Below are 26,505 nucleotides of genomic sequence, written 5' to 3' on the forward strand. Positions count from 1 at the left end.
TCTACCGAAGAGTGGAAACAGACGCTCTGACTATAATTCTAGTAGTTTATCCCCATAAGCTTTGCTCCATTTGGCCTGCCCATTTCTTGAAATATGATTATAAAAACCGGGGAAACACTCGGATTCAAGGCCATGTCAGTGCATCTCCCAGACCCTGTGGTCAGTCTGAAGAAAATATGATGCTATCTGCTGGAACCAAATAGCCACCCAGCTGATTAAAGCAGCTGTAGCTGTTAGCAGTGTCAGAGTAATTTACCATTTTAAATTTTGTGGTAAGCAGGCTGCAGCAGAAAAATACTATATAGCTCCTCCCAATGGACGTCTTCCCTGTTTTAGTAGGTTCTGCACAATAGTCCTATCAAGCGAACCCTTTGTAAAGCATCTCACAGCAGCAGGTGTCTTTATATCAATCAATGTTAGTTATTTAATAGCCTTCCTCGGAGTCATTAAGTGCTTGTCACTGCGTAATGCTTTTTCACCCTGTTTGCAATGTCTGTGCGGTGCTTACACCTATGGAGCTGAGAGCTTTCTCCCTCCCAGTCACTCCCACCCAGCGCTACTGGTTCTGTCTGGCCCCTGTGGTTTTGGCTGGCCTGGCTGTAAGAGAGCTTGTCGTTAGCCGGGTGAGGGGACGGCAACCAGCACGCCTGGCAATTACCACTAATCACACAGCACTTGCCATAATGAACCATAGCGAGAGCAACTTGGAAAAATCCCTACTTTCCTTATTTACCATGAAAATAAATTTAAGGTGCAGGATGCTTACCTGCTGGGTAAGGCACCTGCGTGTGTTGGGTGCTGCGTGTGGTAGCAAGGCATACGGCTGGGTAACGTGGGAGCTTTGGTTCTCTGGGTCCAGAAATACTCCTCTTCATTCTCACAGCGATGGGTAAGGACGCTCTCAGAATACCAAATTCAGAATGAAACTCAAACGTGCTGCATTTTAGATGGTTTTTCACTGAAACCAGGCGTGGAGCCGTGTGTGATTTTTAGCACAAAGGCACAGATCAGCCTGTATTCGCTCGACAAGTCACCAGCAATGTGATAAATCTCTGCTCAGGGTTCGGATTTGGTGCCGTCTTTCATGAACCTCACAAACATGTTGCACTGCCCTCAGGACCGTTCGGGAGACTTTCAGGCGTTACTTTTTGTCCCATATGTGCCGTTTCATGTGATAAATTAATGGTGACTTTAAAGTGTACGGGGAACACTCATGCTCTTTGCAAGTAGGGAGTCCCTGCAGAGTTAACCCGACTCAGCTCCTTGCTGCTGGTGAAAAAGAAGTTACAAGGCATATAACGGGCTTCCACTGCCTTGAGTGTGAGTCCATACATAGTGGAGGACTAATAAATATCTCTAATGTATAATGCGCGCTAATTACATTATACTCTGATGGTAGATAATGAAACAGGATACATTTCAGTGATTAATTGAGAGGAGCCCCTGAGATTCAGCTATCGTGCTCCTCAAAATCCTGTCCAGCTCTCAGGGAAGAGCTAATATTAAGATGTTGAGCTCAGAGGATGGTAAACCCTTAGTGACAATTAAGATAAGTAATGATTTTTCATTTTATTTCTTCTAAAAGAAGCACAGCTTGCCACTGACGGAGCTCATAGGAGTAGCCTATGAAAATTTGCCTGCGTCGGGGCTGTTCACAGCCAGTTTGATTTCTTTCTGCTTGCTTGGGAATTGAGAAGACATGGCAACTGTATAGACCGCTCCTCGAGTTCATCGTCCAGCACTGCAGAAATGTGCCGTTAATGTGAAGCTTTTTGACCTTGCCATGTCGATACGTAAAGAGTCAGGTTGCTGAGGCTGATTTTTTCCCCAGGAGAAGAGCTTTGAAGTGAAATGTGGTTTTGTGAAGCTGCTCTTAATTGACTTACCCTGACAGAGTGTCCAGGTGTGAGGATGTTACGAAGGAAATTGGGATAATGGGCCTTGTGTCCGTGGCACTGCAGCTGGGGTAATCTTCCTCGTTTCATTAATGAGTGAGTTCCCATGTTCTCAGAAGTACGGAAAAGAGGGGAGAGGAGGAACACAATGTCCAGAAATTATCGCATTTTTCTACGCTTTTAAGATAAACAACAGATCTCCATCCTCCAGGTTCTTGTGTTAGCCTGTTGAGATGCTAACCCTCTTCTTTGAACGCTCACCGTGCGTTTGCTGTCCAAAGCAAAGGCTAATTGGTATTGAAGGGGAACGCTATCGCTGCAGGCTCACCCGCAGGGGAACCCCCCCAGCATCCACCGTTGTTTAATAACAGGGAACCAAAAAAGCTTTTGTCAGAGCGTTTAACCAGCATTGCAGTAATGACTTCTCCAGCCTGTCAGTGTAGCACTATTAACCAAGCGTCTTAGTTGACAAATAACATAAAACATTTTAGGGAAAGACCCAATCCTTTGTGACTGGTGCACAGAGAAAATGGTGATTCTTGTACGTTCACTCTTACGCTTGTATTTCTTAACCTAAATTCTGCTATAATGCTGTGCTGTTTTCTGCCTAGACTTAATCAGAAACTTCCATGCAATTATTTTCCATGCTTTTACAACCCTAATAAAATGTTTTATCCCTGTGCTGCTGATGAAGGGACTGTGAGAGAGGCAGAAGTGGAGTGATTTGCCCTGGCAAGGCAATAAGAGAGCTGTAGTCAGATATGGACCCCAGAAGTGAAATTACTCTATCCAGATTTAAGTATCAACATCTGAGTTACTTGTCTAGACTTGCTTTATGGTCAAAGGAGAGAAATAAGAATGATTCATTTCATCATCAGCTAAAAGGCTAAAATAGGTCAGATGAAGAGTGCCTGGGAAGCATCTCCTCCTGTTGATTTATGAAGGGAGCTCGGGGTGACGGGCTCACCAGGAGGTGTCTCCAGAATTGACAAATAAAACTGGATGAAATGAATTCTGTCCAGGCTGCTCTTCTAACCAGTACACAGGGTTTGGGGTAGATGCACAGATTTTCTGTTCTTCTAGAGGAAAGCTAAGAAAGGAAAAAAGATACTCTCTGTGCCATTGCATGCATATGACTGTCTTAATTTGGGCTTTTGCTTCTCAGGGTGGCACTGGACCACCCAGCATTGCGCATGCTGGTGGTATGTCCCCTGTTGTCGCTGCTCAGTCTGGAGCAAGGTAGAGATAGGCTCTTTGCACTGCTCAGGGAATTTGCCATCATCCACAGGACCTTAGCAAAATGAAGCATTTAGATCTTCACCTCCAGTGCTTCACCTCTGGCTTGGCTTCATCTCACCTCATTTTAGATGCTTGCAATCCACGCATCTGTTCCTCAAGCAGTCGCTCTCATCTCCTTTAATACTTGAAGCAATTTGTCTGGGCTGTTTTAGCTGTTGACTTGGATGAGCTGAATCCCATACCCGATTCCCTGCGCCAGGCTGGAACTCGGAGAAGGTGGGAAGATGCAGAGGTGATGCCTTCGATGCAGGCTTGCTCCTGTTGCTGAACTCCGAAAGCGCAACCCAGGGTGTTTCTTGCACCCGGAGCTGCGGTGTTGGATAGGCAGAGCAGCAGCTCTGCTAAACTGGGCTTTATTAAGGCCAGTCTGCCAGTAAGCATAACGAAGAACGCTTTTTGTCTGCAGAATTTAAACTGTTCCTGAACATGACAAAGGCTCTGTTCTGCTTCTGGCTCCTTGCTGTTGCACAGATGTTTGGTTAACTGCACTTGCTCTGTGATTTAGCATATGATGGGGACAGCAGCTTTTTTCCTTCCATAAGAAGAGCAAGAGCGGTGAGGACAGCAGTCACCTGCGTGATGATGGTGGAGAGTCTCCTGGTAGAGAACTTGGGAGGAATATCTTGCTTTGTGCAGGACGTTTTCACTGCACGGAGATGCCAAGCTGTTCTCATGGATACTACAGGTGCGGTGTTAGTCTGAAATCCCAAACGTCTGCGGCCAGGTTTCCAGAAGAGCTGAATGCTCAGCTATGGAGAGAGACCAGCAGGCATTTGGCATCTCTCAAAATCAGGGTGTTGGTGCCTTGTCCAGCGATGGCACCGCTGGGCTGATCTGGCTCTGAAACCCGAGCTTGGAAATACTGCACGAGGAATCGATACTCTGCAATAGATGTTCTCTTCAGTGCACCAAGACTTTATCAGGCAGCTCATGCTCATTGACTTTATTAGAAGCTATCTAATAATCTGAGAAATGACAAAAAAAAAAAAAAAATCAGTGAGAAGTACTGGTAGCTCCATTGTTGAGGTTGAGGGCATCTGCTCATCTCTTCCCTCCTTTTCCACATGGCACGAACCAAATCTGTCCCTGTCCCTGAAACCCCAAATAAAGGCACCCTGCATGGATTAGCGTGCAGCAGCGATCCAAACAGAAGTACGTGTCTCTAATCCAACACGCCGAGTTGCCATGGTTTCTAGCAGAGCTGTCTTTTAATACAATACAGTGTAGGTATTTTGCATTTTCCTTTTTCTCTTGGGAGGCATGCTGCAAGTGGAGACTTTTCCTACACAAAATTAATGTTTTTATATATTACCCAGCAAAATGATAGAGCTTATACATTAGAAGAAAATGAGGTGGGTTTTCTCATTTTGATGGAATGCTTAATCTGACAAATAACAATCTTCAGTCAAAAGATAATTAATTTAGAAAGTTTGGAGGAAAAGAAGTCAGTGGAAATGATATTTATAAAAATTCAGGGATATAACAAACAGCTTCAAATGGAGGATGGGTCCTTACATTATGCATAAGCTTCTTGAAAATTATCCACAGTTAGCTCCTCCATACATAGCTCACTTTGTCATTACGGTGCATGGATTAGTTGACTTTCTTCCTCTTTTATATTATAAGATTCTGAAAAGCTCTTAAAATACACTCTGCTTTATTGTTAGCTGAAATGATCAAGTGTTCACCAAAACTCAGGCTATGTCTTAAGTGTTTTCTCTGCATTCATGTGGGATGGATTTTACTCAGCAAAGCAAAGGTGCTATTTGAATTCAAGGCGCTATTTGAATTCAAGGTGAGGCAAAATAATGGGTGTAGGATTTATCTGAATCCTTTATATACTCATGTAGAAAATTAAGAATAATGCAGTGCCCGCTAGCACCTTGTGAGGATGGAGATGAAATAATCAGATTTTCACAAGTGGTCGGCAGTCAGCAGCAGCCCCAGCTCTCAAGGTGCAGCAGGGAGCTGAGTGCTGCTGCTTCCATTATTATTTAGCATTGCTTTACCATTGGAATTACCTCTCTTAATGTGTTTTTCATGGCTCCAGAGTGCCAGTCTTTTAGCTCTGCACGTATTGTAGCTCACACTGGGCTTTTCTGAGTGCCCCCAGTTACAGGTACATGCCAGCACTTGGTGTGTCAACAGAACCAGGAGGGATGTGTTGTAATTTGTTGTTTTGCCATCTCCAGCTGTGGGCTGGATGCCACAGGTCACCGAAATACATGAGGTCAATTTTTTTCCTTGCCCAGCCTGCTGTCTGGTTGTCTGCACTTGGGCAAGGCCTGTGCTGAGTTAGTATAATTAATTACCAAATCACCATGGGGTCTGGTGTTTTAAGATCATTTCCACAGCTCTAATTTTGGCAGAAGTGTGGAGCATGGTAGAAGTGGTGGCTTACCTGTGACTTGGGGTAGGGCTTCATCTATACCCATAGCATAAGAATGACAGTACAATGTTTCTTGCACTTTTATTTTACTCCTCAAGCAGACCATAGCGAGTGCCATATTTTTGAATCACAAAGACGAATCCATCATAATGTCCTCCAGTTAATTGGAGGGGCAAACGCAATCTGTTCACCAAGCGGTAGAGACCTGACGAAGTGCTGACTCTGAGAATACAACGTTTAGGCTTCGCATGTGACTTCAAGAATAAAGTTTTCTGATTCCATGACTGGTAACCTAGTACGTTTTGAAATGTAAAAAGAATGGGCAATAGCTCAACAAAACGAAGGTAGGAAACTTACTTTATGCAGGTATCCACATCACCAACATCTCTAGATGTTAACTAATCTCATGCAGAAGTACAGAGCTAAAAAATAAATTATTAAAGCCTGTGGTAGCAAGTTGGGCAGCTGTAACGGGGACTTCTCTGAGCATCAGAAGCCAGTGTTTGTGTATGACAGGGTTCAGGACAAGGTTCACGCAGAAGAGAAGGAAACTTGAGCTCCTTCATGCACCGGCTCTGTGTCTAGCGAAGCAGTGAAGTGGCTTAGCTGCAGGTTTTTCCTTTGAAATTTGGGCAGGGCTGCAGCTGCAGTGTCAGTTGGAAGAGAAGAGGAGAAATGGGAGACAGATTATAAATCATGACAGATGAGATGGAGAGCAGATGTGATAGTTACCATCATAAAGGACATCAGTAGAGCAGCTTGTTTTAACTGGCTCATTAGACATGCAACCTAAGCATTTGGATGCAGAGGGGTTTTTGAATATATTTAGTGTCTTGAGTTACTGTCCTCATAAAATCTTTTCTTTTTCTTTTCTTCTGGACTGTAAACTTCTGTATCCTGTATCATTTTCACATCGAAATGGAAGAAAATACTCACGCAGTAATCCATTCTGTGGCACTGAGCCACTGAGAAGAAAGAAGTGGCGTTCATCAGAGGCAATACCAATGCTGACTGAAGAAAGAAATGTTGCTTAATTTCTTCCTGTTATTTCATTCCTCAAATCTTAAGACCCACTTATGGAGCAAAGCCATCTTCCAACAGTTCAGGAGAGAGCGGCCCTGACTTTGTTCCATCTTGCTTCTCACATGGTCATTTACTCCTGCACTTCCAAATCACACTCCCCATTCCTCTGTAACCCCATATATTTTAAATTGCGTCAGGTCGAATGAGAACAGAAATTGTATCACCGTTGGTCTTTTGAGATCTTCCCTGTATGTTGACTGTGTAGCCACTGGAGAGCTTACTGAAAGATGATGTTATTCATTTTCCCCATCCAACATATTTATTAAATATGCCAGCAGTTTTTTCACACTGCTCTTGGACAACACCGCTTTTCTCTGAATATAAAGTAATCTGTTCCTGGCAACCAGCAGATTTTCTGAAAAGCCTTGTGAACTGAACAGAGACAAGGGAATTGCATCTTTACTTTCTGGATCTGTTTTTTTAAATCTCATTAAGTCAGGGCCTGTAAGCAGTTGGAAATGCTTTTTTCAGTACTTTATCCCTCCTTTTTTGTTCTGTATTTTTAAATCATTGTAAGTATCTTTTGTTACCTTAAATCTGAAGAGTGCCATCAGAGTTGTCTGGTTTTCCTCTTTGCTGCTTCTCTTGGCAGTTCCCAACGCCTGACTGCCGTTGTTTCATGTAGGGTAGAGGTTCTCCAGGATCAGCTCCTGACACGGATGCAGCTCTGTTATCCCGGATAAGCTACAGACAAACTCATTCTCTATGATAGCCAAGGATGTAACGTAATCTGAGGCATGCACTCCCCACCCTTGATAAAATATGGGTGCAGCACAGTTAGTACCTATGGAATCTTTAATAAAAAGCCTTGAGAAATAAAAATTAAACCGGTATTGCGAGCAGGTCTGCAGCATAGTCTGTTATAGCTGAGCTGCATCAGTGAGGTCATTGCTATTACATCTCTGCAAGTTACTTGAATAAACTTTCTACCTGAATGATACAGCTGTGGATGCTGTTAATACCATGTCAGAGGGGTAAGGAGCTTTCCAGCTCATTCAAAATTAGGAGTCATTAAGCACAAATGCTCTAAAGCATCTCTTAATGCTGCAGATCTTGTTAACTACTGTTTGTTCCTCTCCTGGCTGCGTCTCACGCACGCACGATCGGTCTCCCCTGCCTGCCTGGGGCCGAGGACGTGGGGCAAGGCAGCGCTGGCTGCATTTGGAGCTTGGGTTTCTTGAGGCTCCTGAGCTCTTGAGGCTTGTTCACGTCCCTCTAGATGTGAACAGGATTGTAGCTGTGCGGATGGTATTGGTTTTACCGGTGTTCAGTCACGCCCTGGTAAGGCAGAAACATCCAGTGAGCCTATTGATTTTACGAGATGTCAAGTCCTCCATCACCAAGATGCTGTTACTTAAATTAAAATTGTTGTTAAGGATAAGCCAGATGCCGTTAAGTGATTCCATTTCTGCTTTTCAAATGCTCAGTGAGTGGTTTGTGTGATTCTTCAGCTCTCCTTTACACAAATCGCAGTTTTGCTGCTTTTACTGCATAGATTACGCAAGGCTGTGGAGAATGGTAACAAAGCACTAAGAGTTAGGATGATGACTGGGTATGGATTTTTTGTGCAATGCTTTGTCTCCTGTAAACCAGAAATAGTCAGTCTAGCACTTCTGCTTGGTGGCAATAACATCGTGGTTGAAATACTAAATTATGATCAGATGTCTTTCTAAGAGACCTGCTGCAGTGAAACCAGGGTGCTGGACTTGGTATGCAAGCGTACGGCTCGTGCACCTATTGACACAGGGGTTGAGCCTTACCTGGACCAGACTTGGTGTGCCAGTCTGACCCGTGCGTCTGTTGATGTATAGATTGAGCCTTATGATCTCTACTATAAAAAAGTAAGCTTAGATAATCATGTATAGCTCCTTCTAGCCTGGAAATCTCACGTTTCGTACCCAGAATGATGGATTTCTAGTTTGTGGTTGAGGCCATTAGGTGTTCCTCAGTGTAATGAACAGTCGTGATTACAGTATGAGTGGGTCAGTGCAAACAAGACAACTGCTGGGTGAAGAAAGCAAGCAGCAACGATGCTGCCATCGGTTTCTTGTCCCACTCACTGGGAAGTGTCTCTGCAGTTTCCTAAAGCAGCTAGAACTGGTAGCACAGCGCTGCTGTGTCCTCAGTTACTTCTAGGCAGGGTGATGGGTTTTGATCAGATAGTCCATAGCTTGTCTTGCTGCAGTGAGATCTGACCCGAGGGATGGAAAGATTTCTCTTGCCTTTGAACTTGACTGTTCCAGTTAGCTCAGCAAATTAAACCAGTGTTTAATTCTGTAGGAAAGAATATCGCATGCTTAAGAGCATACCCTGTTTTGTTTGAATTTTCTTGTATAATGTTAATTCCTTCCAAGTTAATTCGCAATTATAACATCAGAGGGAAACTAAGTTCCAAAAATCAATAAATCAATTTTGGTGATTAAACGATCTTGCAAGAGGAGCTTACTTGAGCTGAGCTTGGCCTTTCTGCAGTCTGGACAGACATCCTTCTGAAAGCAAAGGAGGCTCCAGGCTTTGTCAGAACAGACATTATTCTCTGTGCCGAAGTTATAAAATTGAACTCTGCAGAGCCGAATAAAATATGAACACACGTCTCTTGGAAGACCAGATTCACTGGGGACAGTGTCAAATCTCTGGATTTTGGAATGGTTTCATGGGATTAGCTGGAAGAAGGGAGATGTGGGTGTCAGTCGGGGAGTTTGGAGTTTGGTAGGTTCAGATGTAAACGGGACCGATTCTCACTTAATTTTTTGCCTGTCCTTTACTCCAGTGGTGCAATACGTTAACTCTAGCATAATTTTACACCCTTTTAAATCTCTTTTACTTTGCCTGAGGGATAGGGTAGTATAGATGAAGCACAGATCAGGAGCTTTCAATATTTTCTTACGTGTTTCCCTATGCTCCATCACAGCTCTTTGGTCACACTGGTGTTTTATTAGTGTCACCTTGTCCCCTGCCACCTGTGGCACGAGGGACAGGGGCATGAGGAGGGATGTGCTTGAGGTACCAACTCCCCAACACCCTGCGTCGCCTTTGCTCTGTCCCCACAGCTATATGTGCCTCAGCTTCGGGTGAGTAAGGGAGCAGATGTGTAGGGACTGCTCTGCTGAATCCAGCATCTCCCCTTTTGTGCCCATCTATAGCCTTTGCTTACATTAGCCTTCCTTATAGCTGCTATATGTGTGCACCCGTTCGTGCTATGCAGGGGCTTGGAAGGATGAAGACTCATCTTTATGTCTTTATATATACATGTATGTGCACATCCACGCAGGCACCCCTGGCCGTTACAGGAGCCGACACAGGCAGCCTGCAAGAGCAGACAAAGGCTGCCAGAGCTAGGCTGGCAGTGCTGTTAATTTTTCACAAAAAGAAATCTTACATTAAAAATAGAAAAATCTCTCATGATAAACTCTGCAGTGGTGAAATTCAAAGCAAATCATTTCACTGAGCTCCTTGATGTAGAAATCATTACTGCCATCCTCTGCTGTATTAAAGAAAAAAAAAGAAAAGAGAAAAAAGTAAAGAAGCCTGTGCTGTTGGAGTCTGGTTTAGCATGCAATTAACATTGACAGAACAAGTGACTGCAAGTATTTATCAACAAGCCCAAAGCCAAGGTCTGGGAAGCATTGCAGAGGTAATGTATTACTCAAGAATACTGTACTTTATTCTGGAATAGTTCATACATGCCTTATTCATAACAGCCAAAGTCATGCATATAATTAAATTTAGGTAAATACCCTACCGGCTGCAGCTGAAAAGCAATTTAGGAACTGGGCTCGTGTGTCAGTCGGGAGCTGCACTTCATCTCTCGCTGCGAAGAAAAGGCATGTTAGAAGTTTCTGGATCTTCAATTCATGCTTAGGATTAATACAGTTACAGCCCCATTTAGAGCCTTCCCAGACATTTTCGAAGAGTTTTCCTTTAACAAGCAAACAACTGGTATTATTTCCTCTTCTGTGATGTGAAAAATAGAGGTCGAGAGGGGTGGCGGCGGGGTCCCTTTGTGCAGCCACGCTCGGATCTGGAGCAGAAAGCCGCAGTTCGTGATCGCCAGCCTGATGACTCTCCCCAGAAGGGAAATGAGCCGATGGCTCTGAATGAACTTGCACCACCAGCCTTTTAGTGGAGGTAAATGCATTGGCTCTTCTCCAAACAGTAAGCGCAGCATTGCGAATCTGATGAGCTATTGAGATGCATTGAGTGTATTAGGGTGATTATAGGTTTTCATAATCTGGCTGAACGGGGACGGATAAAATCTAGCAATTGCTGCGCTCCTTGACTTGCAGCTGTATCTAGCAACACTCAAGCTGTGTTTCATAGTCACTTGTTTCCTTCTGATCTGTTTCTCCTTTCCACGGGCGTTCCTGGAGGTTAATCAGTATAATGAGCAAATGCATTTGTCTGTCTCCTTTAAAAGGCTGTGACCTGATGTTCTCCTCCCGCTCCAAAGATGGGGAGCAAAGAGGGGAAGAGCGAAAGGAAGGCAAGGCAACAAGCTGTAGATAACTTAAGGTGCTACAACCACTTCCAGGGCCCTTCTGTTTTCCCAGCTTTTTACATTTTGTCCCTTCTGTTGGTGCTGTATGGAGAATTCTCACAGCACGGATGCGTGGAAATCAGGGGCACTGCCCTGTGCACAAAGGCATCCTGCCTAATTTTAAGCACTCGGCTGAGGCATCTAAGCTACATCTTGAGGGCAGAGGCACCATCTGGAGGAGTTTCTCCTCCAGTGATGGGAAGCGTGGAGCTGTGGGTTCCCCATGTGGGCATCTCGCCATGTGCCAGGCCAGGGTGTGGAGAGGAGCTTGACAGGCAAAGCATGCAAAAAAAGCGGTTTTCTTCAGTTTCTTTTTAAGCTCAAGTTACCCTAAGAGCAAAGGGTACTATCAGTCAATAAAAGGATTTCAGACAACAGTTTATTATTTGAGTTGATGGTGTTTCTGTAAATTTAATGGCATTTTGGAGAGAGGTGCAACAGAATTACTCACCAGTGAAAGAGTTTAGTTTATTACACGTGAATGGGATGTGGTGCTCTTTCGCCTATCAAGACCTGGGAATCAAGTCCTGCCTCGTAAGAAAAAGACATTTTGTTTTCCATCCCGCTCGTCCAGCGGGCACATCTCCACATCCTACCAGTACCACGAGGTCTGGCAAAGCGTCATCGGGCTCCGCTCAAATGCATCCGTGTATTATCGGTCCAAAAGGAGGTTCATTGGCAGGGCACGGGGGAGACCTTGCCAAACACCTGGCCGTGGCATTACAAGCCTTTCACTTTTATTCCGAGTTTATTTTGAGACAGGGATAATCATTATTCCTGGATGGAGATGCGCTGGTAAATCCCCACCGTTGTGAAAACTTCTGTCTTCTGTAATATTTACTTGCTGTTCGGCCACGCTGAAGCGCTTTTCTGCTTTACCAAATAGCGATGAGCTAACAACGTTCCCTGTCCTTAGAAGCCCTTTCAAAGCCACAGTTGATATCATATTTTGTTTTCTTTGGCTGGAAGAGGTTTGATTGCTTTTATGTGTAGCCACATTTTTATTTAGTTCCAGACACAAAGCGGGTAAAAAGGACTCCCTTGGGAGTACCTAGGGGCTTAAAGAAGAATATTAATTTGTTGGCAAAACCATGACGACTGCAAGTCCCCAGACCGCTGAGGTCCAAGCATGGAGCCTCGGTGGCCTCCTCCCCTGCCTGCTGGGTCCCCTGCTGTCGCATCCACGCGTGCCCAGTGGGGCGGGTATTTGCCGATCTCATCCAGAACTGGTTTGCAATACTTCATCGTTTTGCGCCTTGCGTGTTTTTTGCGTGTGCAGAGAATCGGCTTCTCACGTCTTTGAGAAGACTCGGCCACGTTGAACCTTTGGTGTTATAAGCTGGAAGTTTGTATGTTTAAAAATGTCAGTAAAAATCACTGTTCGCGAGGAAAGTTACTAGCTCTTTTATTATGTTTTGCCTTAAACAGGGCTCTGTGTGTAGCTCAGTTAATTTGCTTTGGTTGTCAACCTGGTAGGTCGTTGCCAGAAGCGCCTTCATTACTGGAAAAGATGGAGAATGTGTTTAGAAGTTTTACAAGGAAATAAAGTTGCTTCACTTTGCAGGACATTTCACAGAATGGGGAATGTAGTTGCCATTTAAAGGACTTCCCCCCCCCCAAAGTGTGGGTATTGTAAATATGTCATTTTCTAATGACTTCAGGATTGGTGGCAGGCTTTCAAAGTACGGTTCTCTTCTGCAAAATGACTATAAAAGTAGCACTTCAGCTTTCATGAAATTGTATCCCTGGTGTTTCCAAATTTACGTCTGCTCATAGAAAATACATTGTTTTATTCCTGCTATCCTCCAGTGTTTGGGGTTTTTGGAGCTATCAGTGATCACCAATAATAAAGGATGCAATTAGTTGGTGGTTTACAAGTTAGAATTAGTCCAGGTCTGTTTCCCAAAGCTGGACGAGGTTGAAGGCTTAGCAGGAGCAAAAATTGTCAAAAGTTGTTTTGTTGGTGTAACAAGCAAATACTAACATACTCTTTCTTCTGATTTTAGGAGTGGCCACACATTACTTGCCTTCTGGTTTTCCCGTCAAGAAGGAAAACTAAATCGACAGCAAACTATTGAACTGGGACATCACATTCTCAAAGCACATATTTTTAAGGTAACAAAAATTAAAATGAAGACTTACGCCAACCTCATCCCCACTGTGTAAAATCTGCCAACACTGGCAGCATTCAGTCTCTTCTTGTTTTAGGGTTGCTGTAAGAGGTGTGATTGCTTCAGGCTACTGAAACGTGTAGAAGTGAGCTTTAGAAAATTGGCAGTGGTATATAAGAAATCCTTGAAATTAAACCGTCCTTCAGACTGTAAATTCAGCAGATAGCCTCCTTCCCTAAAATTACTCTTCTACCGTAAGAGGTTTCTTCCCTTGTAAGATGAGTTCCTGTAACAACATCTAGAAAAAATAAATCTTTTAAAAGGAGTGGTTTTGAAGAATCCAACCCAAAATTTAGGTTGTAAAAGGGAAGGTTAGATCGTCATTAAAATCTGATGGTCGGTCCTTTTTACTCTTCACACAGACATTTCAGGCCTGGGTTATTGAAAGGCAAACTTGGATGTGAGCATCAATATGACCCATAAACTAAGTATTGTTCTTGTGCCTGGTAGCCCGTATACCAGAAGATGGAAATGAGAGGCTGGGTTTGTAAGGTCACAGGAAATACAGAATTTCTTAAAACTATTAGGATCTGTGGGTGCTTAACAATGGTAAAAATGAGGCTGTACTTTTATCTGGTCTATATATGATTTTATAGACTTAAGAACTTCTGCACTCCTGTATTTCTAGAGCAAATAGATAGTTTGTGTCTTGTGTCAGTCCTGTTGTATTTATTAGTTCCCTGTGCTGAATTCACCATCAGGTGTAGCAGCAAAGTCTGCTCATTTGGGAAAGTGATGGCTGGAGCCAAAGGGAAGAACCCCAGATTGGCGCATTACCCGATCGGTGTATAATTTTCAAATTTTGAGTTATGTTCTCAAGGCCAAATTCTGCCGTGAGTTTACTATTCAGCTGCCATTTACATCTAAATCTGGTTCCAAATCTTCTTCGCTTCACACTTCCACAGTAGAAACAAATAACAGGGTTTCAGGCTCTAAACAAATGACAGTTTTCGTTAAGTGGACAAGTTGCCTGTAGATTCCAGATTTAATTGAGCAATATTTACAATAGTAGAAAATGCCAATTAGCATATGAAAAATGTCAGTATAGCCTTCTGTTTCTAATCACTCGGCAAAATCCTTGGTTTTGCAACACTGCAGCAAGAATAGTATGTCTCCGTGACAGATAACCATAACAGTATGTTATTTAGAAGTACTATGAAGTTCTGAAAGGGTTTGGATTAGCTGGATTAGAAACACTGTAAAACTTAGTCTTTCGCTTTTCCTTGAATAGGTTTATTTTTATTCCTTTTTTTAAACAAGTGTTTACTGAGGATTTGTGAGTGTTTACTGAGTGAAACAATAGCTGCATGAGTTTTTGAAGGAGGCATTGAGCTGGAATATTGCAGACCGTATTTAAGATCTCAGGCATTCTTTAAAGAAACTACTTCCAAGAGTACGTACACAGGCTCCTTTTCCTGTTGTTACTGACTGTATTTGTTTCTGAACAAGCATTTTTTTCCATTCAGGCTTTTCATTCTGTCTGATCTTTTGCTGAAGCAGTTACCAGTAGGGCATGGATTTTCTGCCAAGTAGGGAGCGTGTCAGGTCATCAATTCAGTGTGTTTTTCCTGAAGTTATCATGTTATAGCAGCAGCTTTCCGCAGACACAAAGATCCTAATTTTGAAGGTATTTATGGAGGCCTGATGCCTTTGTAATTCTATTTTATTTACCCATCATGAAGCCAGGAGAGGATTAGAACGGGGCTAAAGCATTTTATCCAGCCAGGGAGTACTGAGAGCTGAGTATACAGACAGACTTTGATTAAACAGCGCAGAAAACTTACTTGTCCTTCCCCAATTCCTAGCAGTTCAAATCCACTGGTACCTTGTGCAAGGTAATGACGGGACACTTCGATAAGTGATGCACAGGTACAAGGTGATGACCTGACCCACGGGTGGTAAGAAGCTTTCACACTCCCTTCTTCACTTGATGGCTGAGATTGGCTGGTTTTCTCTTTTTAAACACAAACGTCCTCAAACAGTATGGGGGAAAAAAAAAGTACAAATGTTTTAGTATCTTAAAGCAATTACCAGTCTTAACAGGAGCATATGGAAACCCAGCTTGGAAAGCCTGGCATGGAATGAAAGGGCAAGAAGAAAAATGTGCAGAAATGATAAAAGAAGACCCAAACTTTGGGGTGACGTGTGTTTTGCAAATCAACCAAAGAGAAGTCTTTAATTTCATCTTAAATTAGTTAGCTAAAATGTCAGTAATCCAGAAAAGGGTGTTCCTCATCCCCAGATTGAGAACGTAATGACAATTACAGGCAGAAACACTCGCTTTGACAGCTACAGGTATGTAAAGGTGTCTGATATTCCTTGAAAAACAGCCTTATATAGAACTTGTGCTGAAGGTGCCAATGGCCAAATAGCAGAGGAAGCAATGAGTTAGAAATTAAGGATGCTGACAGCTGCATACAAGACTGCAGGACAAAAGAGGCAAACCTGTTTGAAAACTGGGGTTGTGTGGGGTTGGCAGAGTTACTCAAGTGAAACGTGCATGGTCAAGCCATGCCTTGGTCCTGTGTCAGATGGTCCTAGCAGGGTGGAAAACACTGATGGTATTTTGGTTTGATGTTGTATCAAGTTGGGATTTACTTTTGCTGAAGGATTCAACCTGCTCTACGGTTCTGGGTAGAAAAGGGAAACCAAAAAGGAAGATGCGATCTGTAAAATGAGAAATAGTGCGGTTTTGTTTCAGCAACTGAATGATAATGGTGTTCGATGGTTTTTTTTCTTTAAAGGATAAATGTCGTCTTTTATGTCTTGCACTAATATCTAAGTATGTATGTTCTAATACAGCAGTTAAGATTTTTATAGCATATGTGATTATCTTCAGATGGCTATTCTGAAAATACATACTCTTTCCCTTGGTCCTGATGGTGACTCAAACAGCTTATTTATGGGTTTGATAGTATTATAACTATTTTTAAATTATTTTAAGCATTCATTATAAAATTGTTTTCTGTTTGTCCAATTACACAGTACTGAGTTCACTGAAATTTAATATTGACCTCTAATGTCCTGTATTGTGTCATTTCAAAAGCAACGCTTAATGGTGGCCAAAATTCCTGAGCTCTTTTCTGCCTCTTAACACAAGCAAATATTTTTCTCTATTTAGCTCCCTGAATTTTGAAGGAAACAAGCGCATGGAGTTGTTATTTATAAGAGCTTGTCTAATCTGTTGCTTCTTTTCATGGTAAAACCGTTTCAAGTGACAAATCTGTTGATGGCTGGTGCGATGCTTCAGAATCTCTTTCACACGTAGGTATTAGAGGTCTGCAGCTGAGTCCAGCAGCAGGCTCGGTTGATGATTCCTGCACATCTTCCTTTAGAGGAAATAAATCCCACTTTTTGCTGCTGGTTTTCTTCCCACCACCCTACACCGTCCGTGTCAGTCTGTCATACAAAAGACTCACAAACTGAAATGTGATCCCACTGCTTTGCGCAGATAGAAATGACCACACGGCATGCGAGGAAGTAGAAATCAGGGTTTGCATATCAAAACAGAATTAAAGATGTCTGTACGGTTTCCATGGAAACAGCAGACTTTAATGGTAAATTGATAGCAGAACAGCAACATATAGGGCATACCCGCATCACACAACGGAGCACAACACACAGCAAAGCTTGGTGCTGGAGTTGCAAACCCGTTCCTCTCTCTTCGATCCAGCCATTTGCTCCCACGTGTTGGCTACAGAGCAGTTGTTGCTCCTTCAGTAGGAGGGGGGGAAACTTGCTTAACAGTTCTGTGCTCTGCCAATTAGTGTTGCTGGACAAAGATGTCAGACCTTCTACATATTATGTATAGCCTGATCAGGACGCCAGCCGGAAAGGTTGGAGACAGTCTGGGATGAGAGATGGGAATACTGTTCTAGGCTGTGGTTGAGACCTCCTTAATTTATCTTCTTGTGAGCAGATATTGTCATCTGGTTTAACAGTGTGAATAATAAGGAAACTTTGTTAATCAGTTCTGCCAAAATAATGTGTACTTTATTAAAAAAGAAGCTGTGCTCCTTACCATGACATTTTCTGAGGGTGTTGAATGGATTCCAGTTGCTCACAGTTTAATCCTGCCTTTCCTAAACCTTGGAGATGGCTACAGTACCTTTGCAAGTTATTTCCTATAAGCTTCATAATTCACTGCGAAGGTCGGATGTGGCAAATTTTCATGTTTTCTTGTGTATAGCTGTTAGTGTCTTGAAACACTTTGAAGTCCAAAGACCCAGGATGATCTGCCCAGTGTAACTAAGCGTATTTGGAAGCTTGGATCTAAGTCATCTTTTCTTTTTTAGGGGCTGAGTAAAAAAGTTGGGGTATCTTCCTCCATCCTGCAAGGGCTTTGGATCTCCTACAGCACCGAAGGTCTTTCGATGGCTTTGGCATCTCTGAGAAATCTCTACACCCCAAACATAAAGGTACTGGAGCAGGAGGAGAGCTGGGGTGGTTCAGAGCTCGCACGAGAAGCTCCCAGCGATGCGCGGTACCGTTCGTAGAGCGTTCGCTGGAGCTGCCTGCCCGTGGCACTGGTCCTACCCAGGCAGTGCTGAGCAGCTTGTGGGGCGTTCATCTTGAGCTGGGGAGACGCCGTTAGTTCAGTTGAGGTTTTGTTACCAGCCGGGATGATCCCCCCACTCTTCTACATTGACCAGAGATCTCCTTTTAATTGCAGAGAGTGAATAGTGAATTTGCGCCTGCGCCAAATGATTCGCTTGCATTTTTCCTCCCCAAAGATGTGGGATGCGACAACTGGTGTTGAAATTTGACAGCCCCATAAGGGCTCTGGCTTAGACAGGCACTAACTGGGAGGTGACGCCAAACATGCTCACATGCTAGTTCAGGCACTTCATGCCCATTTGCTTTGGTAAGGATGAATGTGTTAGCTTAAGTGACTTATCTCTACAGCAGAAAGGATTTCAGACAGTGATACAGATTTCAGATTGTCCTTCATCTGGATGGATGTTTGCTCCAGCTCCTTCCCGTACAGGCAAAAATGCCTAAAATGGGACCATATATTTGGCAAGTGTTTTTATGGGGCATTTTATGTCCTTCACTATTTGCTTGGAAGCGTGCAGAGGGCCCTGGTATAAATTCTTTTGTTGCTCTGAAAATAAACTAAAGTCTCTCCATAAGACTCACCTAACAGGACCTCTTCTTTTCCTGTGCAGGTCAGTCGGTTGCTGATTTTAGGAGGTGCAAACGTGAATTATCGGACCGAAGTTCTGAACAACGCCCCCATTTTGTGTGTCCAATCTCACCTGGGTTACACGGAGATGGTGGCTTTGCTCCTGGAGTTTGGGGCAAATGTAGATGCCGCTTCGGAAAGTGGCCTCACCCCCCTTGGCTACGCGGCTGCTGCGGGATTTCTAAGTATCGTTGTGCTGTTGTGCAAGAAACGGGCCAAGGTAAAGCGACCACATTCCTCTGAAAGCCAATTTAAACTATTCCGTGTTTATGCAAGGCAGGGCACAACTTGCAGGCAGGATACGTATTGCTTGCTAAAGAATATCCTCCAGCAGATGAAGCCAGGATGCTGCTGTGGAGGGTTGGCTTTTCTGCTAAAATGCAGTGGCTTTGAAAATCTTGTGTGGACACCGAACCTAAGTAACTCCTGAGAGTCTGTAATTAGCATTCTGGAATTCAGTCTGAGGCAGGAACTGCCTAATCACTCTGCACCGATGGCCTGCTGAAGGACGTTCTGGAGAAGTCCTTGAACCTCGCAAGGTTAAAATGGCAACATTGCTTTTGCAGCACGGAGCATTCTTTAAATATCTCCTTGAGACACATTTTCCAAAAACTTCTATCAGACTTGTCCTAGAAAAATACCCTTTGTTTAGCTTTGTGGTGAGTGTTTGGAGTTTTACTTGTATATAATGAGTCAAGTTTAAATATTTTGTTGAAGAAGAAAATTATGCTGAAGTGGAGCCTCTGGAAACAATTTGTGGTTTCTCTATATGTTTAGCTTCAGTTCAAAAAGCAAAATATGGGTTTGTATAGTTTTGGTATGAAAGTTGGGATGACTGAGGTACCCATTTAGATCTTGCCATGTCGGCTGTAATAATGTGAGGACAGTATGAAGGAAAAAAAGAATTGTGCTTTTGTTGGGATATTTTGAGAGAGTTGGGTGACTCCTTGACGCTTGTTGGTAAGAAACCACATTCTGTCTCTGAGAAAAGGAATATTTGGGCTACGTAATGCAATGCAAAAGTCCTACCACTCAGAGGTTTCCTTGAGTATCCCTGACTGTATTGAGGAAATACCCCAAAACCAGCTACGTTTAGTTTGAAGGCAGAGATGTTTGATTCTGTCACAGAAAACTGCAACACTGTTTGCTGCCGAAGTTGAGAAATGAGAAATATTAATGGATTATAATATGATAAATATTTCTCATACGTATTCTGTATCTATAATCAATATTAATAGAATATATTAATATACTAATTCTTTCTTACAATATGAGAAATGAGAAATAATATGTTGCAGAGCACTAAAGGGGTTAACCAGCAGGATGGTAGCTGATCTGCCTGTCCTGTTTTCTCCAAGTTACTGGTATTGGGTAGGACCTAGAAATCCCAGCTGATGCATTCAGGCATCGAGTGAAAACCATGCCCTGTCCTGAAAAGCCAACCAAATAAGTTCCTACAGGGCTGCCAAGAGCGATCTCCGTTTCCTCTTGACTTCTGCCTGCACCGGCCTCGCGTTGTGCGTTTGACTGCAGGCTGAGGCTCTTCTGTGTCTCTTGAAAGAAATTCTATCTGGAAAACAAGATGGTTTTCCTCTTGTGGATTTGGATAAAGGAGATGATAGTGGTGTGTATGATTTCAATCCGAAAGAAAACACCATTGCTGGACTTTGGGACACAAAGGGAAAAATGCTTTTGCAGCCTTTGAGTCTGAAGAAAGCTAAAAATAATGGAAACTTACCCAAAGCAAACATTTGTGGCCAAGAGGATGCCTAAGCCTGGGACAGAGTTACTTTGGGAATGGTTGTTTCCTGGTCGTAGAAGGGATAGTTTACCAGAAAAGTGCACATATTGCACATGTGGCATTATTTTGAAACCGGGGCTGGAAACTCTGAAGAAATGAAGACATTTTGCCCGTGATTTGGCTTAACTGTATTTTGTCATCTCTTTTCAAGGTGGATCATTTGGACAAAAACGGTCAGTGCGCTCTAGTTCATGCTGCTCTCAGAGGACACTTGGAGGTGGTGAAGTTCTTGATCCAATGCGACTGGACCATGGCTGGGCAACAGCAGGGAGTGTTTAAGAAGAGCCACGCCATCCAGCAGGCACTGATCGCTGCAGCCAGCATGGGTTACACCGAGGTAAGACCTACCAACCAGCACGTCACTGCCTCTGCGGGGCGGGAAACCAAGGGTTGACTATTTTTCCTAACCAAAACATGGAACAACGAGGGTCTTGGAGGAGGAGTCAGTACCTCTGTCCTACTCTTCCTCCCCTTCCCATCCCAGGCAGTGGGGTTCACAGATCCCTTAGCAATCCCTGTGGTCTGGGCAGGCATCCAAGAGAGGAAGCGTTACAAGCCTTTAAGTTGTTGGAATAAACCTTTAAGCAAGTGTGGATAAACAGCGAGTTGCTTACACCGTTCCTCCGGTGGTGTTAGGGAAGTGTGAGACCGTGTAGCTTTGGACTGTATGTTGGTGGAGAGAAGAGCCAAAGAGCTTCCTCCTATCATACTGATAAAGATTTGTGATGTGGAAAATTATGTATGTTTTCCTACCGAGAAGCAGTCTTTGAGGATTTTTGCATTGGTTGATTTCTTTGCTAAATTGAGCTCCTCTCATTTACTGGAGTTTTGAAATTGCTTTTGTTAAGCATAATCCATGAAAACATAGGCAATGTGCTCAGATCAGAGGAGCTAATTAAAGAAAGCTTGGAAATTTCTTATTAGCTAAGTGACTGTGAGTTGGACCGATTAGAAGCAGATGTGACTTCAAAACCCTAAAGATCTGCACGCCGAGGACATAATTTGTAACAGGGCACAGAACTTTTATCTGGGGGGAAATTCCCATTTAAATACTGATCACCTTTATAATGTATAGAAAAGAGTTTTGGAATTGTTTAATATTTCTGTTGTACTATGAAAGGTACATGGCTGCTTACAGAAAATACACCAAGTCCCTGTTTTGAGGTGCTTGCAGTCATAGGAGCTGCGAGCTGATGATTACTCACTGTGCTGTTTTTCTCCAACTTTGGTGATAAAACAAATATTTACCATGTTTATAAAGTGATCTTAGTCACTGGTGGAGCCACACTGGAGTCCTTGCTGTGATTATACCCTAGTGTAACCATACCAGACTTAGCTTTACGCTTTAGTCACGCAACACAAGGTCCACTAAGTAGTACAGCACCCAGCTGGGAGGTCAGCCGAGCGCTCGGGGTTGTGTTACACCAAGCTCACACTCTTCCCATCGAGGCAGCGACATACACACAAGGCATCTACTGTGGAAGTACCATGGGCATCACTTCAACAGCATCTTCCACACAGGTGCTCTCCTGGGTTTCTGGTTCCTGTGCCACTGTCATTCCCAATGTCCCATTTAGCACTAGAGCATCACTGGCAGGACACGGGAAAATGGCACTCGTCACCGCAGTCCCTGCTCCCCTGCGCTGGTGCCTGTCTCAGTCTGTGCCCACAGGCAGCTGCAGGCAGCGGAGCAGGCACAGCTTCCTCCCAGGTACTCAGAAAATGCTGGTTATAGCCTAGACCCCAGCAGATAATTGTTTCTCCTAGGAGGAGAAAAATGTTTTTGTCCTTCGGTCACTAAAGTAAAATCTCCATTTTCTTCTTAGCCTCTTGTTTTCTCACATCGTGTGATCCAAACACTGAAATTTTCTGCCAGTTCTCAGTCAATTAAATCCTTTAATTTACCCTTTAAAGAAGTTAATTTTCTTCTCTGGGGTTTCAAGCATCCACAGCTGGAAGAAAACCAGTAGAAATCTTTTTAACAGTCTGCTTAAAAACAGGATTTGCTAGAAAGGAGCTAACAGTTTCTCAAAGTAACTTCACCTTGTCTGGAGCTTAAGATAATGAAGAGGCTAAGGATTGTAACTGCACTATTATATCACTTGTGTGTGACTCAGTTTCCCCAGCAGTAAAAGGGGATGATCACGCTATTGCACCCCACCAGGTGCAGGTCAATACAGATGGACACACCAGTGTTTCCTCGCTGGTTACGGCAGCTGTAGCTGCAGACGAAGGTGCATCCACTGCACACGCCAGGTCATCTGTAGCGGGCCAGACACAGTGATAAGGAACTGCTGCCACAAAAGCTCATCATGGGCGGTCGTATCAAGACACTTGGGGTGTTTTTTGCTTGTACAGGGCAGCAGGTTCAGTGATTCATCTCTGAAAGAATATTTACTTGAGCTTAATGTGCCAGGCAGAGACTGTTCCTTTTCCTCTGTGTATTCAGAGCAGCTCGTGTTAAGATGTCAGCAGTTTATATATAACGCATGCAAGTTCGTGAGCTGACATGTCATTTTGTTTTAGATTGTCTCCTACCTGCTCGATCTTCCAGAAAAAGATGAAGAAGAGGTGGAGCGAGCACAAATCAACAGCTTTGACAGCCTTTGGGGAGAGACAGGTGATTTCTGTAGATGCTGTAGCTTCTTCTTGCATGTTTGTATGTGTATTTATGGGCTCCCCATCACCTGAAGCATCCCCGATCCCTGGCATTGTTTTGATGAAGGGAAAAGGATCGGTTCCTCTGATTTGATTTCAGGTGATTTACAGGTGCCAGAGTGGAGCTTGCACTCAGCTTAGGTAAAACAGAGAAGTTTGGGGGTTGAAAGTCCTGAGCTTCTGGAGCTCCTGGCACTTTTCAGGAGCATGCAGGCATGCAGCGTCTCTGACAACCAGGCCGCTAATTTCTCTGAAACATCTCACATTATGTGAGATGGACACAAAAGTCTGCTCTTCCTCTCTTGATATTGAGCATATTTATCCAAAGCACCTCCCTGTTTCTCTCTTCCCTTCCCCGTTACATGCAGCACCATGACTCTTAAATTATCCATTGATTTTCTGAAAGTTTCTCATTGTTTAGCGCCTGGTAATTAAACAAATGTCCTTTTGTGCAGTACTATATTTCTGTATTGATGGGTATAATACATAAGCCCCGCTTCCCTAACTTCTACCAAAACAAAAACAGCCATTCACCCCTTCCACTCCACAGATATGAAGTGCGCTATAATCTCCATTTCTTGAGATATTCAAACTTGGATTTGTTAGCTTTTAACTCCAATGACCTTATAAATATTATCTACTCTTTTGTACTCAACTCACTAATCTACTTGCATCACTGGTAATGTTCCTGTCAAGTTAATACACCAAAGTAATGTTCCTGTCTGGGTAACGGAGCACTGATTTTGATTCTGTCAGCTTTGTTTAAAAATGACACGATCCAAGGGTACAGACAGTGGCTGGCGTGTGGCTTGGTCTTTGGTCAGGTTGTTTCTGGTTAGAAGCAGGGGGGACATGAAAAAGCTGGGTTACATTTTGAGCTGATTCGTACGCTGTACATTTGAAAATGTAGGCTGATTAGAGCCGTATGTTGAGTGGAGTCTATCAGAAGGTATTGCCCCTGAGCTTTAAAGGACAAGGATGGAGGGATGAGTTGTCCTGGCAGGGAGCCTGATGGGTGGCCGGGCTGCTCTGGGCCACTCGTGGGGCATTAGGGAAGGAGTCAGCTCCTGCACCCACAGGGACATAACTGAGCAGAAAGGGCGTTGTGTCATTATTAGCAGAAATAAGGGCAACATATACAAATAAGCCATTTAAAAGTGCCCCAAGGGTGTCACGGGAGAAAAAAGAAATTGGATATGGAATTAGTCAAATGAGGTGACAGCATTGGTAATAGGACAGCAGCTTTGCTGTCGGCGAGCTCACAGTTCACAGTGGTGACTGGGCCAGAGACGGCTCATCCAAAAAGTTCTCTGGTGTTTGGGTCCTCAGGACTAACTTGTAAATAGGATGGTGATCCAGATGCCTTCAGAGTTTGATCAAAAGCCACTAAGATGTCTCCCTGCAAAGTAACCTCATGGACGGCATCAGATACTACAGATATGCTCCTTGACTTAAAGATAGTCCTGGGTTGTCTGGATGAATCTGGCAAAGCCCAGTATAAGGCCATAGGTGTTCTCTGAACTGGTGTCTAACCCTGCCCATCCCTGGAGCCCTGCCTTCACAGGTCACACTGTCCTGCTCCCTCCTGCTCAGCCATGCTCTCCAGTCTGAAAGCTGAGCACTGCAGTCTTCTCCCTGACAAAGTCCAGCTCTTTTCTGTCCTCTTTCCTTGTGTCGTGGGCGGCTCTGCCGTTCCCAGCCTGCCCGTTGCCTCAAGGACTCTTCAGCAGAAGTCTTTTCCATCTCTGTTGTCCCCCTTCCCATACCTCTCCCCCCCAGCAGTGCCAGAAGCTGGACTTACACAGACATCTGGGATTTTGTCTGAGAGGGGTTTCTGAGCAACTGGGATAGTTGGGATTGTGGAATTGGTGATCTGCAAATCGCACACAACTGGAGGAGCCATCTCAAAGGAATACCCATGTATCTCATTAAAATTGGTGGTAGGTAAGATGGGAAAATGAGCAAAAACGAGCCAACCACCAAATTCAGCAGTCTTTTGTCCTGCCACAGGCAGGACAAGTTTATATAGATCTCAAGACTCCCTTTCACATTGTTTTATTATTATTTTCCCAAAAGTAAATAGCAAGTTTAGATAAATTTGAGGAAAAATGCTGGTTTCCACCTAAAAATAGCAATCTGCTCTAAAAATCTGAATCATGTCTCGTCTGTTTTTTGATACTTGTTGCTTGTGCGTCTAATCTTCCGCAGAGCAGAGCTGACTGCCTGGCTTAGTGATATCAGCCTGATATCATCCAAATGGCAGTGCCAAGTTACCTCATAAGTTTAGGAATTGCTGACAACACAGTATAGCCAACTCCAGATGGAATATTTCCCCCTGGGACGAGACTAATATCAAAACCCAGCACAAAAGTATCTGAGTCACTTGTAATAACTCCATCAAAGTTGGAGGTGCAAAGAACAACTCCATCAAACTGCATTTGTCTTGCTGCCAGGCTGTGAAACAGATACACGTGCGATATAGGAGCAATTTAATGATTCCTTCTCCAGATAAAGTTGCTTTTTTTCTAAGAAAACACACATGCTCTGCACAACAGGAGAGACAGAATGTGCCCTTGCAGATCCCTGGTGATGGAGACTGTGGCTTGTCGGACGTTGCTTGCTGACAGAGAGGGGCACGTCCACACCTGAAACTTGTCTCAGGTTTTGCTTGAGCCAAGTTTTGAGAAATGCAGCAACTGTTTTATGGCATTTATGCCAAGACTTTGTTATTGTATGGCGAGTTGTTCTCCTGGCGCTACGACCTAATGGAAGAGCTGCAAAATGGAACATGCCTGTTTTCCAGCCTGGGATCCTGGTCGCTGCCTCTTGGCTGGGCTTGGTGGACTTGCCTTGTTCATGCTGGGCCATGGGAGCTCTCTGGCAGATAGTAAAACTTCAAACAAAACCATTTCCATTTCCCTCATTTCCTCTCATCACCTTTCCTTGGATTTTCCAGTCTCCTTTCAGCACACAGGCACAGCCTTACCTTCTGTTGTGGGTTTTTTGGAGACTAATGGCTGTCGTAAGGCACGTTGGTGATATCAGAAACAGCTTGATAAGTCCATCTAAAGAGTGCTAAAAGGCTTAAATAAGCACGTACTTCTAGAATTTTTCCTGAAGTAGTTTAATTGAGCTTTTGGGCTTGGACAGTTGGACACCAGCCACAGGACAGTGCTCTGGGCTTGAGGTGACCAGCAGTGGAGCTGGAGCTTGGGGATGTCAAAAGCCGCTTTGACGAGAAGGCTGGAGCTAGAGGAGGGAGGCACCTGTATTCAGAGCAGCAGCAGAGTGTCCAGCTTGTTGCAGTTGGAGGGACCCCAGGGGTTTTCGAGTCCAACCTTCTGTGCAAAGCAGAGGCACTGATGAAGTCTGGGTGTACCTTAGTGAGTTGGTCTCCGAGGGTCCAGCTGGACTGAGCTCCTTTCGCCCCTTGGAGGGTTTCTCCATTTCTGAGGATAGATGCCTAGGTATCTGTGCGTTATACAAG

At 43.8% G+C, this 26,505-nt stretch overlaps 1 protein-coding gene across 1 annotated transcript in view; it reads left to right on the top strand.

Annotated features, from left to right (window-relative positions):
• TANC2 (tetratricopeptide repeat, ankyrin repeat and coiled-coil containing 2) overlaps positions 1–26,505 on the top strand; it is a 208,362-nt gene that overhangs the window by 165,083 nt on the left and 16,774 nt on the right. The window contains exons 14-18 of the mRNA XM_010561364.1: positions 13,210–13,318; positions 17,670–17,792; positions 18,543–18,779; positions 20,512–20,697; positions 22,887–22,980. Coding sequence (XP_010559666.1) covers positions 13,210–13,318; positions 17,670–17,792; positions 18,543–18,779; positions 20,512–20,697; positions 22,887–22,980 — 749 coding nt within the window. The remainder of the gene's footprint in view (positions 1–13,209; positions 13,319–17,669; positions 17,793–18,542; positions 18,780–20,511; positions 20,698–22,886; positions 22,981–26,505) is intronic.

This window comes from Haliaeetus leucocephalus, unplaced genomic scaffold (genome assembly GCF_000737465.1).
Source record: "Haliaeetus leucocephalus isolate CR32 unplaced genomic scaffold, Haliaeetus_leucocephalus-4.0 Scaffold144, whole genome shotgun sequence".
Classification (NCBI taxonomy): Eukaryota; Metazoa; Chordata; class Aves; order Accipitriformes; family Accipitridae; genus Haliaeetus; species Haliaeetus leucocephalus.